Source organism: Folsomia candida, unplaced genomic scaffold (genome assembly GCF_002217175.1).
Source record: "Folsomia candida strain VU population unplaced genomic scaffold, ASM221717v1 Fcan01_Sc018, whole genome shotgun sequence".
Taxonomy (NCBI): Eukaryota; Metazoa; Arthropoda; class Collembola; order Entomobryomorpha; family Isotomidae; genus Folsomia; species Folsomia candida.
Genome location: NW_019091210.1, coordinates 3366198 through 3390257, shown reverse-complemented (window position 1 = coordinate 3390257; position 24060 = coordinate 3366198). Strand labels below are relative to the sequence as shown.

General features: G+C 36.5%; 5 protein-coding genes and 1 non-coding gene across 8 annotated transcripts; 3 read left to right on the top strand and 3 right to left on the bottom strand.

The window, feature by feature from the left end:
* The first annotated feature begins 992 nt into the window (after nt 1-992).
* Nucleotides 993-1766, top strand: LOC118432888 (calcium-dependent protein kinase 18-like). Its single transcript, XM_022105768.1, has one exon. It carries the CDS (start codon nt 993-995, stop codon nt 1764-1766), a length of 774 nt encoding a protein of 257 aa, XP_021961460.1.
* A 1198-nt stretch (nt 1767-2964) lies between these two features.
* Nucleotides 2965-5940, top strand: LOC110857163. The gene is made up of 2 exons (XR_004836577.1): nt 2965-5387; nt 5703-5940. It is a non-coding gene; the product is annotated as an uncharacterized LOC110857163 (transcript).
* A 239-nt stretch (nt 5941-6179) lies between these two features.
* Nucleotides 6180-8438, bottom strand: LOC110857292. The gene is made up of 6 exons (XM_022105910.2): nt 8161-8438; nt 7880-8081; nt 7357-7576; nt 7173-7255; nt 6723-6875; nt 6180-6512 (listed from the first exon to the last, which is right to left on the bottom strand). Exons 1-6 carry the CDS (start codon nt 8220-8222, stop codon nt 6417-6419), a joined length of 816 nt encoding a protein of 271 aa, XP_021961602.1. The 5' UTR covers nt 8223-8438; the 3' UTR covers nt 6180-6416.
* A 6298-nt stretch (nt 8439-14736) lies between these two features.
* LOC110857286 lies at nt 14737-16461 on the top strand. Its single transcript, XM_022105904.2, has 3 exons — nt 14737-14927; nt 15324-15618; nt 16156-16461. The coding sequence occupies exons 2-3, from the start codon at nt 15330-15332 to the stop codon at nt 16299-16301; spliced, it is 435 nt and encodes a 144-aa protein (XP_021961596.1). The 5' UTR covers nt 14737-14927; nt 15324-15329; the 3' UTR covers nt 16302-16461.
* Nucleotides 16462-16810: 349 nt separating this feature from the next.
* LOC110857162 (zinc finger protein 595) lies at nt 16811-19836 on the bottom strand. 2 transcript variants are annotated; one of them, XM_035857616.1, is made up of 6 exons: nt 19522-19836; nt 19228-19373; nt 18969-19155; nt 18722-18868; nt 18015-18381; nt 16811-17905 (listed from the first exon to the last, which is right to left on the bottom strand). In XM_035857616.1, the coding sequence occupies exons 2-6, from the start codon at nt 19362-19364 to the stop codon at nt 17064-17066; spliced, it is 1680 nt and encodes a 559-aa protein (XP_035713509.1). In that variant the 5' UTR covers nt 19365-19373; nt 19522-19836; the 3' UTR covers nt 16811-17063. The 2 variants fall into 2 exon arrangements, with proteins under 2 accessions (XP_035713509.1, XP_035713508.1); XM_035857615.1 differs by having other exon boundaries at nt 19228-19836.
* Nucleotides 19837-19992: 156 nt separating this feature from the next.
* LOC110857216 (serine/threonine-protein kinase 40) lies at nt 19993-23263 on the bottom strand. 2 transcript variants are annotated; one of them, XM_022105829.2, is made up of 8 exons: nt 22915-23263; nt 22281-22418; nt 22001-22198; nt 21749-21932; nt 21503-21632; nt 21152-21299; nt 20951-21079; nt 19993-20715 (listed from the first exon to the last, which is right to left on the bottom strand). In XM_022105829.2, exons 1-8 carry the CDS (start codon nt 23095-23097, stop codon nt 20383-20385), a joined length of 1443 nt encoding a protein of 480 aa, XP_021961521.1. In that variant the 5' UTR covers nt 23098-23263; the 3' UTR covers nt 19993-20382. The 2 variants fall into 2 exon arrangements, with proteins under 2 accessions (XP_021961521.1, XP_035713511.1); XM_035857618.1 differs by lacking the exon at nt 22915-23263 and adding an exon at nt 22488-22506.
* Between the last annotated feature and the right edge of the window lie 797 nt (nt 23264-24060).

The following is a 24060-nucleotide window of genomic DNA, read 5'->3' as shown; positions in this document are numbered from 1 at the left end:
TAATATTGTGGCGTTCACTTCCCATTATGGCGAGATGACGACAATTTAGCGTGGATTTTTGCATTTATCACAGTTTATCTAAACATTTAAGCATGCATACATATTTACTTTACTTTCACTTGTAACGTCGACATGTTCTGGATTGTGTTGGATTTCGAGGAAGACTGGTGATCCTGTGCAGGAATTGGGACTAAACATCATCATTATCCAAGTAAATATATCTTATCCTAAGTTTAGGACCCAAAATTTAGGTACGGTACTGATTATGATTATTACATGCATGTGTGAATGTATGTACATATGTATATACTGCATATATGCACTAGTATACTAGTGCATGCATACATACATACCGTGCAAATGTACATGAAGTATGCATAAGCCAAAGTGATTCTGACATTATGATTGAGTAGGAAATGAAATTAAAACGATTGTATGGATTCTTTTAGACTCAGATATAAGTATGTATGTGCATATGTAAAGACAAATTTAAAACAAAACCCTTGAATACAAATATTGAGCAATTAAACAGGCTGCAATGCCAGCTATATATGTACGAGATACAAAATAAGTATATTGTAATTGCCTCTTTTTTGAAGATATTTTTTGTTAATGGAATCATATTTATAATAACTAGAAATTACATTAATAACGAAACGAATTGAAATGGCTTTATGTGTAATTAATGTTTCCACTATACTTTTGTATTACGATTTAACAAATAACTTTTCACCAAATGTTATCGTACTTATCCGTGAAAAATTATCCCTTACTTGATGAATAGTTTGATACGCATGTACTTTGTTAAGGCATATTTTGTACTAAATGATTCAGTGAATAAAATTTATGCATTTGATTCAAGATAAGTTTTTATCTTGAAATGATAACCAGGCGCCACATCACCTACTACGTTTTATTACACTCACCATTTTCTAACCTCGCCCAAAAACATTCACATTTTGAGTGCAAAATTCTCAATAAGAAATATTTCCATGGCGAAAAAACATCCAGTGACCCCTCACATTTCGGGTCCCCCGATCCCCGATTTCGTCGACGCCATTACAACCTACGAATCCTGCCTGGGTCACGGTACATTTGGGGTCGTTCTTAAAACAAAAATAGCCACAGATTTTTACGCCGTAAAATTTATCCTTCTCAATCAAACCTTACTTGACGAAGGGACTCGTCGCGAGTTCGATATTCCTAATTCACTCGAGAAACATGAAAATGTCGTAAATAATCATAACTTCTTGGAAAAGAAAGTCCTGTCGGTTTCTCAGGTGGCAAAAATCATCCAATTATCGCCGCCCCTCTACATCGAAGCCAGATATAAGGAACAACTCCTCAAAGGGGCACCCATCGAGTGGACTTGCATACAAATGAAGCTCTGTGGACGAAGCTTGCGCCATTGGTTGGACGATCTTAAACCCCCAAAAGACTCCATTTTTACCCAAATGAAGCAAGCCGTGATCGTCGAAAGTTTGATGAACGGCCTAAAATTTCTCCACGATCGAAACGTTATTCATCGAGACCTTAAACCAGAAAATATTATGTTCACCAACTTCGAGTACGAGCTCCCCGTAAAAATCGGTGATTTCGGCCTGGCAAGATGGATCCGGCCGGAAGATGGTAGCGAGCTCACAAGCCGAGTGGGAACGAGATGTTACATGGCGCCGGAAGTACTAGATGGAAAGTACTCGTACCAAGCCACATTGTCCAAAATGGCCAGATTTGAGGAAAAAAGTCCCCGAGCACTTTTCTCCTAATATTTTTGCATATTCAGAGCCCTAGGTGGCCTAGGATGTGTTCATAAAAAATTCGACGAGCCACACCCACTTTGGGTGAGGTTCTTTCTTTGTGGGTTTATGGCCAATCGCCCAAACGAAATTTGTAGCCCAAGCGATTATACACTTTCAGTAAAAATTTCAATCAAATCGGTCCATAAACCAAAAAGTTATTAAGGGTAAAACTTTGGCGAAAGGCAAAAAGGGCCTACTTTGGGGGCGCGGTTGTCTGAGAGGGGCAAGTAAAGAACTCCAGAAAGCAATGCAAATAGTGATCCCCAGGTAGATCTTCTCAACCCAAAAAGAACTGAGTTTCCATATCTGCCCCTTTCCAAGATATAAGGCCGGGAACATTGAAAAAAATCTTGGCGAAATTGTCCAAAACGGGCGAAATCAAACATGACGTAGAGCGATCAAATTTAATATCTAGCTTCAGCTGGTCCTAAAAAGTACGTCGCAGGTGAAATTGAGCCATGTCGTCATGGAACGACATCGACATGTCGAAATTTCGACATGACTGTATAGCGCTCAAATTCAAAGCGAACTCAATTTTTTCCAAAATTGGATGTCGACATGAAAAAAAGAATTTTATGCGTTTGTGCAGAGGTAGGGGAGTATTCGTTTTGAATTTGAGCGCTATACAGTCATGTCGAAATTTCGACATGTCGATGTCGTTCCATGACGACATGGCTCAATTTCACCTGCGACGTACTTTTTAGGACCAGCTGAAGCTAGATATTAAATTTTATCGCTCTACGTCATGTTTGATTTCGCCCGTTTTGGACAATTTCGCCAAGATTTTTTTCAATGTTCCCGGCCTTATATCTTGGAAAGGGGCAGATATGGAAACTCAGTTCTTTTTGGGTTGAGAAGATCTACCTGGGGATCACTATTTGCATTGCTTTCTGGAGTTCTTTACTTGCCCCTCTCAGACAACCGCGCCCCCAAAGTAGGCCCTTTTTGCCTTTCGCCAAAGTTTTACCCTTAATAACTTTTTGGTTTATGGACCGATTTGATTGAAATTTTTACTGAAAGTGTATAATCGCTTGGGCTACAAATTTCGTTTGGGCGATTGGCCATAAACCCACAAAGAAAGAACCTCACCCAAAGTGGGTGTGGCTCGTCGAATTTTTTATGAACACATCCTAGGCCACCTAGGGCTCTGAATATGCAAAAATATTAGGAGAAAAGTGCTCGGGGACTTTTTTCCTCAAATCTGGCCATTTTGAACAATGTGCAAGCGGACTTGTTCTCGTTGGGATTAGTTCTGTAAGAAATAACAGGACTACTTCCGGTTAAGAAAACGGATCAGTTTATTCGACCGGTTGGTAAATGACGGAAATGAGGATTTGGTAGAGAATTTTCTGAGCGATGGAGTGAGACAGGCGATTATATCTTGTACGAAACGGAAGCTAGAAAATCGGATAGAAAGTATGAATCAAGTCGTTTAACTAGTAAATTTAAGAGCCATTACAATTCCCGCGCAAGAAATTGCCGCCAGAACGAGTGAAGAATTAGAACTATGTCTCCATTTTGTCTCGAGTGGGTGTACCATCTTCTTGGAAGAGGCGACCTACACGTGCAATATTGACCTGCGTGTCGACCACGTGGCGATTGTTGGTCGCGGGGCAAAAACAGTGATTGATTTATGTCGCGATAACTCTATCGAGATTAGTGCCAATCACTGCACCCTTTCAAACTTAAAGGTAGCCTTTAGTTCCTTTGGAAGTAGTGTAATCTCGTTAAGGGGATCACAGAATGAAATAAATGACATCGAAGTGACACATTATTTAAATGTCCCCGTCGTATCACAAGATGCTAGCTTTTGGGACATTATAATTGAAGGAAGTCACAATATTTTGCAAAGAGTAAAAATTAACTGCTCGATATTTGAAAATTTCTATATTGTAGTGACAAAGTACGCAACAAATGTTGTCATTTCCGATTTACTAGTGACCAAAGGACGTGTCGAGGTATACCTTTACGGTCAAAATAATACTCTGAGACATAGCAGAATATGTGAAGCGATAAGTCTGTCAGAAATTTTGAGACAATTTTATCGTCCGACAGAATTGCTTTTATTTATGAAAGGATTGAATTGCACTATTGAAGAAATTAAGTGTACCTACGTTGAAGTTGAGGCAGGGTCGTTGACAAATGTAGAATGCGGTGGCACTATTATGATTGTGGGCAACCCTCAAGGAATTATATTGAAGGGATGTAAAGCAAAAACTTTGTGCGGCGGTCCATCAGTCGCCATGAATGAGTGGGATGTTACCACAAGGGGTACGAAGTGTACTGTGATGTAAGAAGGGAGATGAACTGTATGAGTGCGAAAGCATGTAAGATCGTAATAAATAGATTTTGAGGATACATATGTATGATAAGTTTAATATTGGGACAATTCAACATTTTCCAAACCCGTAAATTCTGTAAACATAAACTTCTACGAAATTTTAGAAATATTTTTTTTATTTTACAAAAACTTTTAAAACAACACTTATGAATATTTCATAAAAGTTACCAAGGACTGCGTTAATTGCCTTATATTATAAATATATGTTATATTTTTTAAATAAAATTCTCTTCGGATATGTAAACGAGGATAGTATATATGTATTCGAGGTCGACTTGCATAATGGACTTTCAGTCATCAAAATCATCCTGGTGCGAAATTTTTTGGACACCTCGACAATATCCACGGGGAGCAGGTTCCTCTTCTGCCTATACTTTCATTCTAATGCGTGACGAATTTTTGACATTGGTTTTCTGAACAATAAATACTTTATATAACTTGGCAATTAAATTTAAACTTGATGATTTACATAAGCCACCAATTTAGGGTTTCCTTATACATACATACGTGGAAACAATTAGCGAAAATGTTAATGTATCAGTTCTTTTATGTATGTGTGTCAAGTTTTGTCGTAAATAGTTTATTGTATAAATGAGAGAAAACAATTATCTGTTATAACTGGATGCAAGAAAGTATCGGTATGGAATACATACAAGAATTTTGTGTATAAAATTTTAACATTTCTTATTCATATGCATGTTCACAACATCTTAAAATTCAAAAAACGACCTTTGGCCAAGCCTTATGATCGGATGTCGTTTAATATAGGGTTTTCAATTTGAGATTTTATGAGCAAAAATTCCAATGACTTTTAAAACCAAGACAGAACGTTCTCATAAAGTAGCTTATATAAGTACCTTATACATATAAGTGCATATGTGTTTCTACATTCTCCCGAAAACTATGCATGTAACAATGGGATGAGTTTCATACATTGCTAATTTTTATTTATAACAATGGATATTAATTATGCACGCACATGTCTAAAAATTAGTTCGTGTCACATTTAAGTGGTTGACGTTGTGGAGAAAAATTGGTATAAAATGAGTAGCTAATTGGCTTACTAAACCATTCCGGTTTTTACCTCATTCTAAATTTTGTTATTAAAAACTGAAATTAGTTTTTACTTCGAAATTTAAACAAACTTTGAAACCAAGTACAATTTCACGAGTACAAACATGAATCGAAACGTCATCTTGGTATTTTTGGTCTTGGCAATGTTTGCTCTGACCGTTGCTGGACAAGAGGTAAATAATTAATTAAGCACACTGTTGGAAATCTGGTATAGTCAGGAAGATATTGATTTTTCAGTATTAAGATTGCTACCGCTAGGTATCAAAATTATACCGGTCCGTAAACACTTGCAACCGATACAGTAAAACTTTAATACCGGGTTATTACGACACGGTATTACTTATCAATACACTTTGGCAGAGTCATCATGAATACCGCTTGGTATTCTTTTAATACTAGATTTCTAGGAGTGCATTAAAGTATATTTTGGAAATTTTCATAATTTTAGAGAAAATTCGGACACTAATTATTTAATTAATGTATCGCAGTGCATAAAGAAGGGGATGTTCTGCTCGACCGTAAAGTTGGAGGGGGATTTGCAAGACACGGTCGGCGTGTGCTGCAAAGGTCTGTCCTGCAAACCCGTGGCGATTTCCGATTCGGCCGGCTCCTGTCAGTAAACTGAAAACGATTTGATTTTCTTCCTCTACTAATTTGACAATATACTGGAAAAGTTTAATGGAATAATGGACAATAAATAAATATTTGAGCATATAATAAGCGTTTCATTGTTCGTTATATGTAAATAGATAAATAATTTACTTTCATACATATTTTCACCAATTTGATTTTTAAATAAGGTTTTTCGACCTGGGAACATTGTAAACAATGCAAAATTTAACAAAACCTACCAAATTTTATGTTATCATCACGTCATTTATTTGCATTTACATACTTGTACATACCTACATAAAATGCTAAAATTGTTCTCTTAAATACTTGGAATAAATTTATACACGCGTCCATAATTTAAATTAGAAATTTAATTTTTGAAAAACTCAATGAAATATATACATAGGATGTACTAAAGTACTAATTAGTATTTGTATGAACATACGTACTTACATACATAAGCCTGTCTTTCATGATTTTTCTTTGTTCGTGCATAAGTACAAATGTATTTGCTTTATAACGTAGTCACATACATACGTAATGTTGATACGTAAAATAGTCTTTATTTCATTAAAATGTGACCAAATTTGCTAATCATCTTCATCATCCGATCCAAACGTCTCACTGAAAAACTCACCTTCACGGATGTTAGGATCAATTCGACTCAATTCTTTTTCTGTGTTCATCTAAATCATAAAAGATATAAATTTACATACAAATTTCGCTACCACAAGTCCAAGGCTTTAAACGAATCAAAAAAATTAGAGATATGAAAAATATAAAAACTTATAAATATTAAAATCTACATAAATGTCCAACCAAATATATGCATTTTGGGACAACAATCTAAATATTTACATATGTACATATGTATTTATAAAACTTTTGTTAATTACCATATAGACAATGGCCGTGTTTCCGATATGCAGCTGGATTCTATGATCAAACGTGGTGACCTTTGCCCCTTGAATTGCAACTCGAAAAGGGGCCGCATTCACACGAAACGCTTTCTCATGACCTCGCCAAACATTACAGTGAAACCGGCCCCCCTGAAATTAATTTAAGGGAATAACTCATAATTACATATATATTTTGATAGTCATTTCCTACAAGGAAATAATCAGTCAATGATTCGATTAACGCAGTTATTGATAACTTTGTAAGTTTTGTGAAATAATTTTACAAACTTTTATAAAATCAGAAGGCGCCCTTAATCTGAATTTGCAAACGTTTGTAAGCCAATTTTTCTTAGTAATATTTGTAAAAGTTTGTGAATTTACAGAATTTAGGGGTTTGACAATGTTACTAAATCAGCACGGTATTACTTGCTTCACAAATTTATTTACCATAATCTCGAGTGTCACGAACCGCAAGAGGTCATCAGGAGCACCGTGCGTTGCCCCGACACGAACCACGGTCCCGAGAACGTCTAAATAAAATAAAGCCCGGTATTTTTCAATTTTAATGACCCACAGGTTTTAACCGGACAAATTGGCAAATATGTATGTAAATATTTGTGTATCGACTCACCGACTGCCTGTCCCACATCCGTTTCTCTGATTACGTCAGCACTACTGAATTGCAAGGGCAGATACATCTTGGCATCTTCCATAACGTTATCCTCCTCCTCGTCGTCGTAAGTGTCCACCATGTTGTCGAAAAGCAATTCTGCCCCGTTCCTCTGAGTCTGGACCGTATAATCGGGATGGTAGTTTCGAACTCGGGCAGCAAAAGTGTACACTTGGCCAATCTAATTAAAATTAATAGAGCAGAATATTAAGGATCAAATTCGCAATTTCGACGCCATGATTTACGTTTATGTATTTTATAGGATGACTTGCATGCAAAACTCTGAAAGTTGCATGCAAAACTCTCAAAAATAAAGTTGTGTAAAATTTACTTAAGGTTGTGCAAAATGCAACACAACGTCTGATAAATTTTGCAAATTATTGTATCATCCTCTCTTTTACTCGACCTTGAGTAAATTTTACACAACTTTATTTAGGGTGAAGCTTAATAGATGAGACATTTACCTATGTACATATATTCTTACCTCTAATAGGTCCACAACTTCCTGCATTTCTTCCGTAAATTTCCGATTGGCCCCCAGTGGAGGTCGGGGATGGAGATAGACGAACAAATAAATCTGGTCGGTCTTATCGGCCAGCAGAATTTTGTAAAATGGTCCGGAAGCCGATCCCATAGCGGTGTTATGCACACCCGTTTTACACACGACCTTCGCCTTGACATGGACCCTGCAAATTTTACATTTTAACAGAACACAATTAAGCATAATTATGAATTCATCTACAACAAAATGAAAGGAAAACCAACCTCCACATTTCAGGAGGGGGCAAAATATCAGACACGCGAACAGGCACTAGTTCCTCCTCCATGATTTGCTTCCAGTGGACGCGACGACAGAATGGAACCGACTGACGGGACAAATTACGGAGATTTTAGCTCTGGAGGGTGCATAACAAGGGGGAGATTATGTACATTACAGACAGTGCATATGAGCACATATGTGATCATTTAAGTATGTGAAGAGGGTGAATATTGCACTGAAGGGTGGAAATGTTGCTGCAATTTCGGGATCTCTTCCAGTCGGACGAGAGTTGGGGGAGATATTTTTAGTCTAATGTGGACAATACATACATATGTACATGCTTTAGGATTAAGATTTTATTTTTCTCAGATAGAGGCAACTTTTTACGCCTCTGGTCGTTTAGTTTTTCTTAATGACGATACAAAATGTAATTAATTATACATACTCTGCGAACACAATTTAGGGCCCGTCCATACATAGATAATGTAACGCAAGAGGGGGGTCTAAGACTTAAATGACATCGTGCCTATATTACACATGGTAAAGGGGGATGGGGGTCTAGAAATTCTCGAAAACAACGTAATTTATAGACGGCCCCTTATAATCCTATTAAATAAATTTAGATCATATAGCTACATATGTAAGCATGCATGATAATTAAGTACAGCTTGTAGCGAATTTAATTGCACAATTAAAGTACAAACGAGTGATCATCATGCACATAACATGATACCAAATTTCTTGGTGTTATTAATTTATAGGTACATACACAAAATTTAAATGGCAAGAATGTTTACTGGGGTGCCAATTTAACCATCCAACGAAAATATAGCTTTATCCAACCAAAATTAATAATTTCGCCAATTATGAAATGGGCAACGAATTGATTTATTTTGCAACAACTTTCATTAAAATGCACAACAAAATAATTAAATTTCCAAATAAGAAATAAATGAAATCCTTGTCCTTGATTACTTCAAATTTTACGATAAATAAGAAGGTATAAATATTTAGTCAATAATCAAAGCATTTCTAACTAACTTTTTTCGACCGCGCTTAGCTTAGCTTCCAATGACATCAGTTTTAACAGTTTTAAGATTGTCCGGTACAACAATTATCTTTATCAATTATTCATATTCCAGCAATATGCTTGCATGCATATACTTTTTTGAATATAGAGCAAGAACAAGTGGAAGAAATCCAGTCATGCAATTTAAAACTGATAATTCAGAACGCCGGTTTGAAGCGTACGACTCAAACTTTTTCAAATACATTATTCATATTCTTTTGATTAACCCAAGGATTTTATCAATTTCATCATTTCGAATAGATTTATTTCCGCCTGGTGAAATACATTGCATGAAAATTTCACTCAGGTTCCTAAACCGAAGTCCTGCTTTCTCCCGTGCCCAAGTATATGATTTTGATCAGCAAATTTGAAACTGATGTTGTAGTTTGAAAGAATTTACTGTCTGGATTATCAGGGTTTCTGTCTCGAGACCAATTTAACAGAAGTTTCATACATCCAAAATATTGCCTTAACCGAACTCTCTCTCTGTAAGTGGTTTATTTCCTAATTATAGAAAATAAATTCGGGATTACGTTGTTGCTTCTTTGTGGGGTTTATTCAACCGAGTGAGCAGAGTCGGATTGATAATTATTTAGTCGCTGAAAATCTGACATTTTCGTTAATTGTTTTACGAAATCACAAGGAATGGCCTGACAAAAGTTGAATGAGAATTGGGAAGAAATGAGAGTTAGTGATGGTAATTGTGAAAATACATACCCATATCTATCCATTTATGTATGATGTCAATAATATGATAGGCAAAGTAGAGTAATATAATATGTAAAATTTGGTCGGATGGTTTTACATTTTCGTTGGACACAAAAATTAAACCCGTTGCCCATTGCATTATTGGCCAAATTATTAATTTTGGTTGGAATAAACTAAATTTTCGTTGGATGGTATAAAATTGACCCATGTTTACTGCAGTGACGAGCTCGCCAGTCAGTCTTCGTATTTAGTATATATTTAGATGCTTTATGTGTGCAAGCTCCCATTTGGTCACGCAAAGATGCAGACATTGCAAAAAATAATAGATATTAGATAATATTTATCACACAACTTCTTGTGTTTCAGTTTTAGCCTGGGAAAATAATGATAAAGCAAAAGCAAGGTGTAAAGGTCGTGATCATATTGCACATTTGCAGGTTAGTAACAAGGTATCATACATAACTGGCTTGGTTAAGAAGGATGTATGTAAAATAGACTATGTGCGTACATAAATATGTATGTATGTATATAAGCACTTGCAAGACCGCATCTGCAAACATGCATGTATGAAAATATGCAAAATTTGTATTTGTATTTAATGATATATATCATTAAATATATACATACATATACATACATATGCATACATATATGTATGTATGACACATGTATGGTGTTGCTACATGAATATGTACATAGGTCGAGGCAAAATGTTAAAGCCATACAAGACGACGATATGTATATGTACATTTGTTAACATAGATCATAGATCACAATGTTAATTTAAGTGCATTTTATTGCACAAATGTATCGTCTTCATTTGTGAGGTTTTTGTTTTTGTACCAAAAAACTCATCCACTAGCTTTGCTATTTTAGAAAAACCTGACCAGAAAGAAATTGCGTCAGTGGTGGTGGTGAAGCAGTAATTATAATTTTGTGAGCATTCAATTAATTGGATTAGTACATTAAAATTAAGGACGAAATATTTGGTTTAATTTTAATTTTAATATGATGATAATGCCATCATGAAAGGATTTACATCAAGGAATATGAAATTGACGATTGTATAATTTGAGGTGGAGTGTAAAAATGTGAGAAAATTGAAATATGAGATTTGTTAACTTTTACTAAAATGACTCATTTATAATAAATAAAGTTGTACTTTGGCTAGGCTCAGAGCTGGGATAATCCTGATTAAGGATTATGGATTTTAATCCCGGATTATGGATTATTAATCCATAATCCCTAATCCGGCAACCTGAGTTTTTTGTAGATTAATCCCAATCCATAATCCCGATTTTTCTGGAATTAGAATTAATCCGGGAATAATCCCATTTGATTTCATTAATCCATAATCGTGATTACGGATTACTAATCCTGATTAATCCCAATCATGATTACTAATCATGATTATTAATCCAGATTAATCCAAATCATGATTACTAATCATGATTACGTATTCATGATTAATTCTCAATCTGGATTACTCAGTTCACTTCCCATAGTTCCATTCATCCCACAGTTGACAGTGTAGCTTGAAGTCTCAAGTTCTCACAATGTTGTTCTGTCAGCTACCATTTGAAGAATCAACATGTTCTCGCTGCCCTGTGCTACATACATATATCAATTGAAACTGGCGTCATTTTTATGTGAAACCACGTAGTTGAAATTTTTTGCGCTAGATATAGTGTAAAAATCATTAATCACCAAATTAATCCGGATTATCAATCCATAATCATAATCCCGAAATTTTCAGAATTTATGGATTAATCCGGATTAATCCTGACATGAATTAATCTCACGAAAATAATTTAATCACAATCCACATTGTTTTGTGGTTAATCCTTAATCCTTAATCCACCCTCAAAAACCAATAATCACCCAGCTCTGGCTAGGCTGCATTTTAGTTTGGTCATCATTGCGTTTATTTATGGAGGCTGGGGGTAAACTGTGGCCGCGGAAGCGTGGGGGCAGATGGACAATATCCCCACGGTTATTCGATATCCGCATCATCCGCCCATCTTATACATACATGAACAAGACCCTCCCGCTATCCTGCAATAATAAGGCCTCTTGATGACCCCAAGGCTTCCGTGGCCACTGTATGTAAATGAACACAAGTACAATTCTACTACTGTGAATTAAATAATCTCTAATCCGATTACTTAATGTGGCATAAAATCCCTGTCAAAGTAGGCATGTTAATCTCGACGTTGCAAATCTGTAGTACATGTACATATATGTACATACAAATAAGAACTTTGAAGGCGTGCATCACTAACAAGAAGACGAGACTTGTCAAAATAAATAAGAAATAAAAAACGCTACTTTGTTCACTGTTGAATGATTGTAAACGGGTACAAGTTGTGTTACACTGTTTTTTGATGATTTTTTTGTTTCTTGAAATGAATGCCCCATGAGTTGGTGAAGTTTTTTGTGCATTAGATATTTGACATGCAGATGGGAATTTGGTACTGGGAATGAAAATTAATGGATGAATGATTACCAACGGCATGTTATGTTTTTACATTTGTCTTTTATCAAATTGGAGTGGAATTTAATGTGCGACATACATTTTTCTTGTTGCTTTGCTGATAGTGAAGATAATTTATGGAATTTATGGGAGAAAATGTGAAGGTGAGGATGAGACGAAATGCAGTAATACATATGTACTAATGATGTTTTTGTGGTTGGGTTTGGGTTTGTGGAGAGGTTTTCTTTGCTACTAATTTTGCGAATGGTTCACCTTGTCGTACTTGGTTTGTTAATTTTGGCAAATTAATATTTTTAGTAAATAAGTGAACAGATGATACGCCCTCAAACTACCGGATGACTTTGCCGACACGAGGAAACCATCGCCCATCACCACGACGGCAAGTACGACCACGGCGAAAAGTGGGGGCAGCGGTACAACCACTACGACACACCGCCCAAAGCGGAAGCTAAAGTCGGGAAGTAATCGTTTTATGATAAAAATGATGACTCCATTGTACATATTTTAGTAGCCATTTAATCGCCACAATGATGATTGGTCCTTGTTCATTGGTCATTTTTGGGCAATGTGAAATAAATGAGAATAAAATTGCATAGAATTGATGTGAATTTGTACTGGAATATCGGTTGCATATTTATTTTTAAAGACATGTTTAATAAGAACGGCTAAAATTTTTACATTTTCGTTTGGAAATTAATTTGAAAATTAGAAAAATGAAGAGACAAACCAGTTAACATTTTTGACAGATAAGCCGTCTTTCATGACAAGGGATCCATTCAATTCATACCTAATACATAAATATGTACAGCTTGTTGGCCTCTTATCTAATATATTCCATTCATTGCGTACGTCTTTGTTCACATTTCCCGTCTCTGCTTGAATAAAATACCATTTTATGGTATTTTATACATAAATGTAAACTTATCAATGTATTTGCGTTTCATCTAAATATGGAAACGAACCATTTCCTGTGTAAAATAAAGTATTTTGAACTCCGTTCTTCCCAATCTTTAGATTTCGAAAGTTGTTACACCCACAAAAAGAATAGAATCTGCATGAAGAAGGCAGAAGTCACACGAAAATATAGTTTTCTTTAGAAATCAACTTTTCATCGCTCTCAAAATACATTGTTATCACGATTTTTAAAATAAAGTGTGTATTTTGACATGGGTGAAATGTTACTTTCTTCAGAAAACATGCATTTTCGCATGACTTTTGCTTTCTTCATGAAAATTATCATCTTTTGTGGGTGTAACAACCCTGGAAATCCAAACCATGGGAAAAACTACTCTCAAAATACTGTATGTTGACCAATTCTGCATTTCTGATGGTACATTTAGTCCGAAAAACTAAACTGACGATGCATGGGGTTGATAAGCACACAGCATTATAAAAATATGCATTTGTCATGTAAATATTTCTAGAATAAGGAAGAAATTGGAGAGGTGGAAGGACAGACGAATCATAACGAATAACCAATTGTGGCAGCAAATTCCTAGCCAGCATTCGAGACGAGAAATGCCGGATGCACGATTCAATTGATGAATACAACTTATGTATCAGTCTGGTTGTTACCTGAATAAATTCAATTCATTGCATTGGTTTAGGTTCACATTTCCATGATCTGCGTCTCAAACTCATGATAAGATTCCCACCTCTGTTATACGTACATACATTACATACATATGGGAGCGTCCATAGATCACGTGATCGAGGGGGGGGGGAGGGGGTCTGAAATTTGTCACCAATTATCACGGGGGGTGGGGGGTAGATGGTCAGATGTCACGTGACATGAGTAAAGTTTTTTTAACTTTTGTACATATATGCCAATAAATGTCATGAGAGTTATATATAAACTATCTTGGCATATCACACATAAATTTGATTTTCATTTTGCATATTTAGAAACTTGCTTCGACTTAAATTCTTAAGTCTGACTGGCGTATTAAATAGTTATTAACACATGTGTGTAGTGTAGCTCTAATTTGATTAATGATTTAAAAAATATTGTTATTCCGGACAACATGATTTAATTTGAGCATCATCTCCTGTCACGTGACCGGTGGGGGGGGGGGTAGCGAAATTATCACCCCCGGTCACCAAGGGGGGGGGGGGAGGGGGTCAAAATTGTCCAAAAATCGATCACGTGATTTATGGACGTTCCATATGTACATGCACATGTATATAAGAATCTATGAACATGCTTGCTTATGTATGTACATACATACCAGACGATACCATTGTATATCATGGTCAATTATTTTACTTGTTCGAGAATCCAATCCAACTTCCCGTCAACATTGTTCCTCCGAATGGATGAAAATTGTCTCCTTAATAAAAAAACGCCAGGATATATAAAAGGACATCTCAACCTTTTCATCGAGTCAGTCTAATCCTGGACGCGATTGGATCCTGGTCAGAAAACTGTTAAGAAGAATTAGCTGAAAATCCTTTCCTAAAATTGTTAACCGTGTGTGAATTACTTCTCCCTCATAAAAAATGTAAGTAAAAAAAATATTTCTCACACTCATGTAAATAAGATTACGTAGGATTTGATGACGCATCACCAAAATTACCACATTTTTAACCATTTCTCCTCTCTGGGAATTTATTTTAAAATTTTGAACAACAAATTTACATATACTCATTCAATTGATTGATGGAATAGCGCAGTTTTTTCAGCTAGTTTCAACGAGTTGCAATTTTTCTTAAATTTGAAATCTCCTCCGCCAAAAAGTGTAAAAATCTGGAATGTACATTTTTTTGATTGGCAACGACCTTTTGTAGAAATTTGTCTTCCAGAATTTTAAAATAGCTTCTCAGAGCGGAGAAATGTGCTGACTTACAATTATTAGGCGTCAAGTCTTACACTAAAAAAATGTCTTTTTTTTCTCCAGATCGAGATGGCCTTAGCAAGTGAGGTTAATCTCCTCTATTTGGATTTGGAATCTTATCGGCAAATCTTGGTCAAGTCCCGGATCAACTCCCCCACGTTTACAGACGAAATGAATCATCTGGCCCACTCGGTACATTGGTTGTATTGGGAGGCAAGGAACTTGGACGAGGCGATTCGCCAGGCTGGATCGCGCAGCGTCGTCTATAATCAGAACGCCTGGAGCGTGAGTTATCGATCGAACCAGCTCCGCTACCAGATCCGATTCGCCAAGAAGCGGCTAGCAATTTGTGCTAATTGTAAGTCATTTAAGTAGCATTTAAATTGTGAGTACTCTTATCGTGATGATAACCAGAGGGCGGTTATGTATGTAAGTATTTAATTTCCACTTTTTTATTTAATGACGACCGACGGTAAAACTTGGTGTGTTACTTATCTATTAAATTGCAAATTATTTCCACACATTTCCGAGTTTTCCTAGTTTTGTACATACATAAATACGAATTTCCACTATTGTCTGAAAAGTACGAAAACACTTTAGATATTTTTTTAATATAGAAATGTTTAAAATATTTTTTTTTCAAAACGACACATATTTTGTAAATACTTCAAAGATAGAAATTTTTTTGCCCAAAAAATCCAGAGCATTATATTCAGAAGTACAAATTAGGCGAAAATTGTTCTTTTTATGATTATTTTGGTACATATTTCGTAAATATTTTTGGGAAGTATTTCAACAGTTTTCGTAATGCATATCCGCCCTGTGATGATAACTGTGTCCATATGTAAATTTCATGCATTTAACTAATTGTCTTATTAATTTTTGATTGTTGCAGATGAGAAAAATCCGCCCACGAAGTCCACGATCTTCTCGTCCCCGTCCCACAGCGAGTCGTCTGAGGGTCAAGGGCCGAGTCGCTCCATCTTTTGGTGGAGTCCACAAAAAAAGCAGGCCTCGCAGGAGAAAGTGGTTTATAAATAGGTCCTAACTTTGTACTTATGAAACCAGCTAATTTTTGAAAAATTATTGATCAAATTAGAATTTCCAGTCTCATATGAATTTCATATTTCATTCTGCTTCCTTATTATTGGCATATTTTTGATAAAGTGTCCACTTAAATAAATAAATTTCAAGAAATGAACTCAACGCTTGTTCCACTTTTGCATAATTTTACATTTTATCTAGTTTTTTAAAGAATTAGTTTCATCATTATTATTATTAATTTTTATGACAATTATATGCATAAGTACTAGAATTTATCATTATCACACACTAATCAATAATAACAACCATTATAAGATAACCGTCTATATGTAAATATGGCTAAGTTAGCTCGTTGTTTTGTGATCATAACATTTGACATTACAAAGCTAGTCTTGTAAACCCCAATAAGTAAATACATATGTGATCTGCATGTACATATGTATGTATGTAGATATGTAACATACATGGATGCATTGTACATAATGCTGTATGAAACTAGCTCACGATAAGTATATATATTTAATTTTATTGATTTACTTCATCTCATAAATCTCACGGGGTACAAAATATTATTATTCTGTAAATATAGTAAATAATGCACTTATTTAATGGACCCATACATATGTAAGTATTTGCATCGATTTAAACCTATTAATTATTAATTATTACCAATTGATTACCCTGGAAAAAGCTCGACTTAATTTATTTAACGGGGTCAAGCTCTCGCTATGCGGTCTTCTTCAGGTAAAAACTACAAAATCAGGCACACCCACCCAACGGATCAACCCCCTTATCAAACCCATCCTTCCATTCTTCCTCCAACTCCACCTCGTGAATCACCACTGTCGACGGTGTCACGTGCTCCCCTCCAACCCCTTTCCGGTGCACGATCCTCGCATGAATCTTCAACCTCTCTACATCTTCAAACCATCCCTCACACTGATTACACGGATGGACGAGCACTTCCGGATGAGCCGTCTTCCGATGCACCCCCAACGTCGCTCTGTGTTGATATCTTACCCCACAGATCTCACATTTTAGCTTCCCTATGTCATGCGTGCGTCTATGAACCTTCAGCTTGCCCACGCTTGGACAAATCTTGTCGCACTCGGGACAACTAACACCGCCAGGGACCTTGCCCCATATGCCTCTCCGCTTACTGGCGTATCCCTTCCTTTGCTCCTCGTATTCCTCGGCAAGCCCTGTTTTTTTCGCGACCCGGCAGTTCTTCCGGACATGGGCGAGCATATTCGTCCTCATCGTGAAGGCGGCGCCGCATTCTGTCGGGCAGAGAAATGGTCGCAGGCCGGAGTGTGAATTTAAATGGTTTTGCAGAGTTAAGGCCGATGTCGTTACGTAGCTGCACTGGGGACAGGTCAACCTTTGCTTGACGCGGGGTTTGTGAGGGAGCCCGTGTAGATTTTTCTTATGGGTTCGCAGACCTTTTTCCGACTTGAGCCGGGCGGGACAGACCTCGCACTGGAAGGCGCGCGAGAACGAGGTGAGGATGACTTTGGCGCACTTGCCGGAGCGAAGGTGGGTTCTTAAGGTGTCGTAGAAGCGGTACGCGGAGCCGCAGGTGGTGCAAATGAAGGAACGCTCTGGAAGGAATATATATAGGAGTCAGTTTTTGTATAATTAATTTAGGAAATTTTGACAGGAAAGTTTCCTGAATTATAAACATGTCATTTTTTAAATTTATGAACATACCATTCCTATGCCAACGTAAATGTCGTTCAAGTCCGGCTGCCCATTTAAACGATCTTGGACACTGGGGACACTGCTTCCGGACTGGAGGCTGATAAAGTCGCATCCGCCAATTTCGCCTATTTAAGATGAACTGTCTCTTCAATTCGGCTAGTTTTTTGGTATCCTTCCGAAGTTCTGGCCACTCTGGGGTGTGTTGGAGTTTATGCATTTCGCAAAGTGTGTAGAAGGCGAATTTTTTGTCGCAAGTGTCGCAAGCGAAGGGTTTCTCACCAATGTGCTTTTTCCGATGGGTGTTCAGTTTCTCTGTGGTGTCAAACGTGGCTGCACAGCTGTAACAGGGGTGAACTACCGAGGTTGGAGGAGGCACCTGAATGAATCGAGTAAAATAATTGTTACATGGGAATAATTATGGGAAAATTTGTAAATTTTATGACGTAATGAAATTTAGCAAGAACAATTGAAGATCTACTGTTTAATATTTAAATATACTTTTAGTAATCAAATTGCAAAGTTTCTAAGAATGATTATTCTTAAAAATCTAGTCGCAATATTTTTGACCATCACTTTCTTACCTAAAATGCATGACCAATTTGGCAACAGATAAAGTAAAGCATCAACTACCTAATTCCTTACTGCATAATTTATGTATTACTAAATTCTGCTACTACTTAATTTGTTAAATAAATATAAAAAAAGTGCATAAATACCACCAATTTTCCAGATGCATCCACACTATGGGATTCGTCTTCGTCACTTTTATCGTCATCTTCATCTCCGTCGCCATCTTGTTCATTGTCGTCATCTTCTTCACTTTCATGATGAGTAATCCTCCTCTTCCTTTGGCCACGTGGGGTCTAAGCAAGCAGAAAAATATCAATTATTGATACAACTAGTATAATTAGTCGCAAAAACGTAAACGGATAAATAATACAGATCATGTTATAAATAAAATACCCAGTTAGCATCATCGCGGTCGTGAAATTCGCCAACCTTATCATCGCGTCCTTCGTCACTATAGCCGTCTCCTTCGTCATCGACCTCTTCATCCCCTTCACAAATGTCCTCTTCATTCAGGGCGACGTCATCCATCGAAAGTTGTACTGCACTCCAAAATTCTGACTCTGTGGGAAGAACGATTCGCCTAAAAACGAATGCAAAAATCGTAACGTACAAAATTACTTTAAATGCTATACATTTAAAAATAAATACTCACAGCGGTTCTAATCTGACATCATCACGGAGAAGAATGTTTTCGTCATGTTTCTCCAAAAAGTGCAACGTAACTGCTGGCTCGTTGGGGAGATAAGCCTCGCAAATTTCGCACCTCCACCACACCCCGTTGTAACTCATCTCGACCACCTATATTTAAGTAAAAAGACAAAATTAAACTTAAATTTTTAATGAAAGACTCCAATAGTAAAATTTTAAACCGCTGCGAATTGTCCCAGTTTAATAAATACAAACGTATTCTTGTTATTTTCCAAGATATCGAGAGTATTTTCCTTACCGGAGCCAAGAAGAATACGGACTTGACTCAACTAATTAATGAGCAATGTGTAATTAATTATTTAATTGTTACAAAAGGTGGACTTCTTTGATTAAATGTGTTTTTTGAGCAGAGAGAGATGGACGGGTCGAGAGCAGCTGAGGAAATGAAATGAATGAACCACTTCTCGCTCGGGCTCCTCCGGCTGACAGCGCTGATTTTTTACTATAAGTTATACTATAAGTTATAGTTACGAGTTCGCATCATAAAATAATTTTAAACGAAAAAATTCCGAACACTAGCCTTGGAAATGTGCAATTTCTCGGATGAATTTTTAAGTCAAAATTTGTTGCCAACTTGCTAACTTTGCCTTTGTTAGCGTTGCAAGTAATGCGAACTCGTAACGAATACCCCCATTGTAAAATTGAAATTGATGATATGTTGAGTAAATAAAGACATCCTAAAATTGTATGAAGATAATAACACAATTAATTAAACTTTTATCATGTATTTAAAGCAGTCTAGTTTTCAAAATATAGTTTATCGGACGACATACTTTTTTCCTATTTACAACTTTTTCCAAACAATTTCGAACTAGAATTATTTTATTCGTATAAATACTTACGAGCTTGGCTGACTTTCGTGACAAAAAATATTACAAATAAAGTTCATAAATAGTAAATGAACACAAACATTTTTCATAACTCTAAATACAATAATTATCAAAACTAAGTCCCTTCATCGTAGCTTAGATTAGTCCAATTTTTAAATATTTACAACTAAAACTAATTTCTCCTACTTTGCGTACTACCTACAACTATTATTTCTACGTAATAATCGTAAAATGTTAGTGAACCAAGAATACACAGGTGTTCCAAGGCACTAAATTTGTGTGTTGGCCGATGATCCTGACGTGGAAGCACCATCCTCTTTATTACGACTGAAAGGAAAGGGCGTCATAATTCTCCAAAGGCGAACATTTCTTACAGCGACGTGCAAATTCCTTATACGCCTTCGTGTGGCAACCAGCACGGCGCGAGCCGCTCGACGGGCGATAGATGGTGGCGTCGTCTGAGTAGTCGTAGGGGTTCCTCGCTCCTGATTTGTCGCCACGTTGACGGAAGGCACATTCCCGGACGGAATCACAGTCGTGTTGACGTGTGGGCCCGATGGTTGAGGAGGAGGCTGAGAATCCGATTGTAGCCATTGTAGGATCTGAAAGAGAAACAAATTATTAAATAGGGGTACCTACAGTGGAGGTCGCTCAACGCATGCTCACAGATTTTTACTAAGCTAGTGTCAATCTCCTAATTAAATTTGACTGTCAAATTTTGACACTACTTTGGTCAAAATCTGTGCGCAAAAATTGAGAGACCTCTATTTTTTTATCAAAAAACAGCAATTCTTATTTCATCTTCAAAACAGCGTCGCATTTTTGTGGTTTACTCACTCTTATCGTAAAGGAAGTGGTTGCTCGCACCTCCAGAGCCGTCTCGACTTCTGCGTCACTCATTACCGGAAATGACACGGATTGCCTAATGCGGGGTTGATAGTCATCGTCATCCATGGTCGGCACGATCTAAGAGGAAAAGTAGAAGGGATGAGAAAGTGAACGCTAAGTGGGCAAAAAATTAGTCTGCATTTATTTTACCTGTGGCCCTTCCAGCAAGGCTTCTTCCGCACTAATTTTGTTATTTAGCAGCGTCCATATGTCAGACGCCGTTGGCCTTGCTTGCGGGTCCACGACAAGGAGCGACTTCAGTAATTTGATCGTCGCCACGGACACTGTAAACCCCACGCTGGAAAAAAATACAGCAAGTAACAAAATTAGCTTTATTTATGATCTAAAATATGAGTAAAAAATGCACAAAAGTGATTCGAATTTTTTAACAATTAAACCAGCCACAACAAGCAAGCAATGGTAGCAAAGCTGGTCATCTTAATTTGTAACAGCAAATAAATATTCCATAATTGTTAATGACGATATTTAAACTGAACTTACGTCGGAATATCAAACACTCCGCCCTGAACTTTCTTGAACAGCTCACGCGGGCTGACATCGAAGAATGGGAACTTCCCATAAAGCATAGTATACAAGGCGACACCCAACGACCACATGTCTGATGGTTTACCTGGCAAAAAAATATTTATAAATAAACTAAAACTTTTTGCTCGGAACTATAATTTGTAAATAAATTAATGAAAAAAATATGATACAAGCTAATTAATTAATTATTTACATACTCACCAGCATATGGTTTCTTACTTATCCCCTCAGGCGACACGTAGGCTGGAGATCCGCACTGGTCCAGCAATAGTTCATCTTGCGCCGTGACATATTTCGCTAAACCAAAATTAATTATCGTTACCTCCAGGGTGTTTTTATCTACGACGATATTTCCCAATTTGATATCCCGATGAACAATATGTCGCTATAAATTGATAACAAAAAAGTTAGGATTTATAATAATTTAAAATTTAGTAGCATTTCAACTTTTACCTGATGCAAGGCCTCCACAACTTTGACAACATTACACAAGATCTTAATTGCCATGGATTCCTCCAACTTCTTTTCTTGAATAACGAATTGTTGTAGATATAAAAGAGAGGCGCATTTCCTGGAGTAATTGTGGGGCATGTAACATCCTAAAACGAGGCAGATTATATCCACCATTCGTCCATCATCTTCGGCATGATCCTGACACAAAAAAGGACAATTTTAAAAACTATGCCCACTTTTTTTTAATAAACAGAAAATACGCCTCATAAAATAAAAATACCTGGATCATCCCGTACTCCTGCGGGACACCGTTCAGACCTTCCAGTCGCCGTAACAAATTGTACTCGGTGCGGAGGAGGATTTTCCCATACATGTCGTCCGTCGACTCGACAACCGCTGGCTCAGCAATGGTCAATACCTAGGGAGAGAGAAATTATGTATTAAGTGTATTAATTAATAATTTAATTTAATAATAACGAGAACCAACTTTTCTTAATCTGATGAGTCATCGTCAAAATCACAATCGTTTTTAATCATTGCTCTGCTCTGGGAATTTAATTTAAAAATTCTGGACGGTAAATTTGCACAGCAGATCGTTGCCAATTAAAAAAATATACTCTAAATTTTTACATTTCAAAAAATCAGATTTCAATTTTAAGAAGCATTCAGAAAAATTTTAACTCACCTCATCCAAACTAGCTTATCTTATCTTACCTTAAAAAAACTCATCTTCATTCTATTTAATCAATTTCCTGACTACAAATTTGTCGTCCAGAATTTTAAAATAAATTCCCAGGGCTGGTAAATACTGTGTTAATTTTCACCATTTTCGTGATGATTTATCGACTCCTACTTAAATACTTATCAACAAAATATTTAATGCATAATTATGATGATGAAAACAATTTACATACCTTAACGGTAAAAAAGTCTTGTGTCCCTTCCCTCCTGGCCAGGAAGTGGGTCACACATTTGGCAGGGGGGGAGTCGAATTTGGGACCAAGCAGAAAAGGACCCACCCTCCTCGGAGAAGAATAAGAAGAATTAACACTTTCCTGCCCTTCCGTGGCGGCTCGAGATGATGATGATGGATTCATAGCAGTAAATTTGTATGTATTAATTATTTTCACTATCAAAATTTGAAATATTTGAAATATTCCAACTAAAACTGCGAAAAAGTAGGCAATTACAAGTAAAACGTTTGGAGAGTGAAAATGAACTACGCAGTTTCTTCTTGCTGTGTGCTGGGTGAAAGAAAAGAAACGACACAAGTGCGTAGTAGGCAGGCAGTGCAAGCATGCAAACGCGTGCCTACTTTGCATTTTCTGCCAAGTCGAAAATGTGAGATTTTTTGGGGAGGGTGAGATTCGCAGAGAGAAAAATGAATGAAGAAAATGAGAATTATTAAGTAAAACTTCACTAATTTTAATTTACTTATTACGCATTAGTTTCGGAGGAGATTACGTGATAAGAAGGGTGCTTATAAAAGTTACATTTAATTTATCTCAATCACAGAAATATTATACACTTTCCTGGAGGGGAAACCATCACGGCGCACAAATGCATGCATTCTTCTTACCGGAAAAAGTGAATATTTCGAAACCAGGCGAGTGGGACACTTTGTCATAAGTCTAAAAATTAATTAGCATCTGAATTCTAAACAAAATGATATCGCTAATAAGCTTACTTTATTAACATTTGTGAATTTCTTTGATGAAAACTCGGTCAGAGACAGCACTGCTGACTGCACAATTCTTGGGTCTAATACCTAGCCAGACATAACGAATAGCCTCAGTTTCTTTATTTGCATTTAGATGTGGTGACATTATTTTTAAGCGTAAATATTTCATTGTCGTATATACATATACAACAATGAATAAATATCGTATATGGATGTATACATATTTATTATTTATGTATAAAGCTTGTGATTGTGACGTGGGAGCAGAATAAATGCATAAGCTATTAAAGAATTCATGCAAAGGAAATTGGCTACATATGTATGTACACGGGGGATGGATGTTGGTCAATTTTGTCCAATGATACATATGTAAATGATT

Excerpts from the sequence above, each read along its gene's own strand:
- LOC110857162 (XM_035857615.1), bottom strand. The coding sequence starts at position 19,364 with ATGAGTTACAACGGGGTGTGGTGGAGGTGCGAAATTTGCGAGGCTTAT. Across the intron at positions 19,156-19,227 it reads GATGTCAGATTAGAACCGCT|GCGAATCGTTCTTCCCACAG; the intron begins GTGAGTATTTAT and ends ATTCGTTTTTAG. Across the intron at positions 18,382-18,721 it reads ATGCATCTGGAAAATTGGTG|GTGCCTCCTCCAACCTCGGT; the intron begins GTATTTATGCAC and ends CGATTCATTCAG.
- LOC110857286 (XM_022105904.2), top strand. The coding sequence starts at position 15,330 with ATGGCCTTAGCAAGTGAGGTTAATCTCCTCTATTTGGATTTGGAATCT. Across the intron at positions 15,619-16,155 it reads GCTAGCAATTTGTGCTAATT|ATGAGAAAAATCCGCCCACG; the intron begins GTAAGTCATTTA and ends TGATTGTTGCAG.
- LOC110857216 (XM_022105829.2), bottom strand. The coding sequence starts at position 23,097 with ATGAATCCATCATCATCATCTCGAGCCGCCACGGAAGGGCAGGAAAGT. Across the intron at positions 21,933-22,000 it reads TTGTGGAGGCCTTGCATCAG|CGACATATTGTTCATCGGGA; the intron begins GTAAAAGTTGAA and ends ATCAATTTATAG. Across the intron at positions 21,080-21,151 it reads CCTTGCTGGAAGGGCCACAG|ATCGTGCCGACCATGGATGA; the intron begins GTAAAATAAATG and ends TTTTCCTCTTAG.
- LOC118432888 (XM_022105768.1), top strand. The coding sequence starts at position 993 with ATGGCGAAAAAACATCCAGTGACCCCTCACATTTCGGGTCCCCCGATC.
- LOC110857292 (XM_022105910.2), bottom strand. The coding sequence starts at position 8,222 with ATGGAGGAGGAACTAGTGCCTGTTCGCGTGTCTGATATTTTGCCCCCT. Across the intron at positions 8,082-8,160 it reads CCCCCTCCTGAAATGTGGAG|GGTCCATGTCAAGGCGAAGG; the intron begins GTTGGTTTTCCT and ends TAAAATTTGCAG. Across the intron at positions 7,577-7,879 it reads AAGTTGTGGACCTATTAGAG|ATTGGCCAAGTGTACACTTT; the intron begins GTAAGAATATAT and ends AATTTTAATTAG.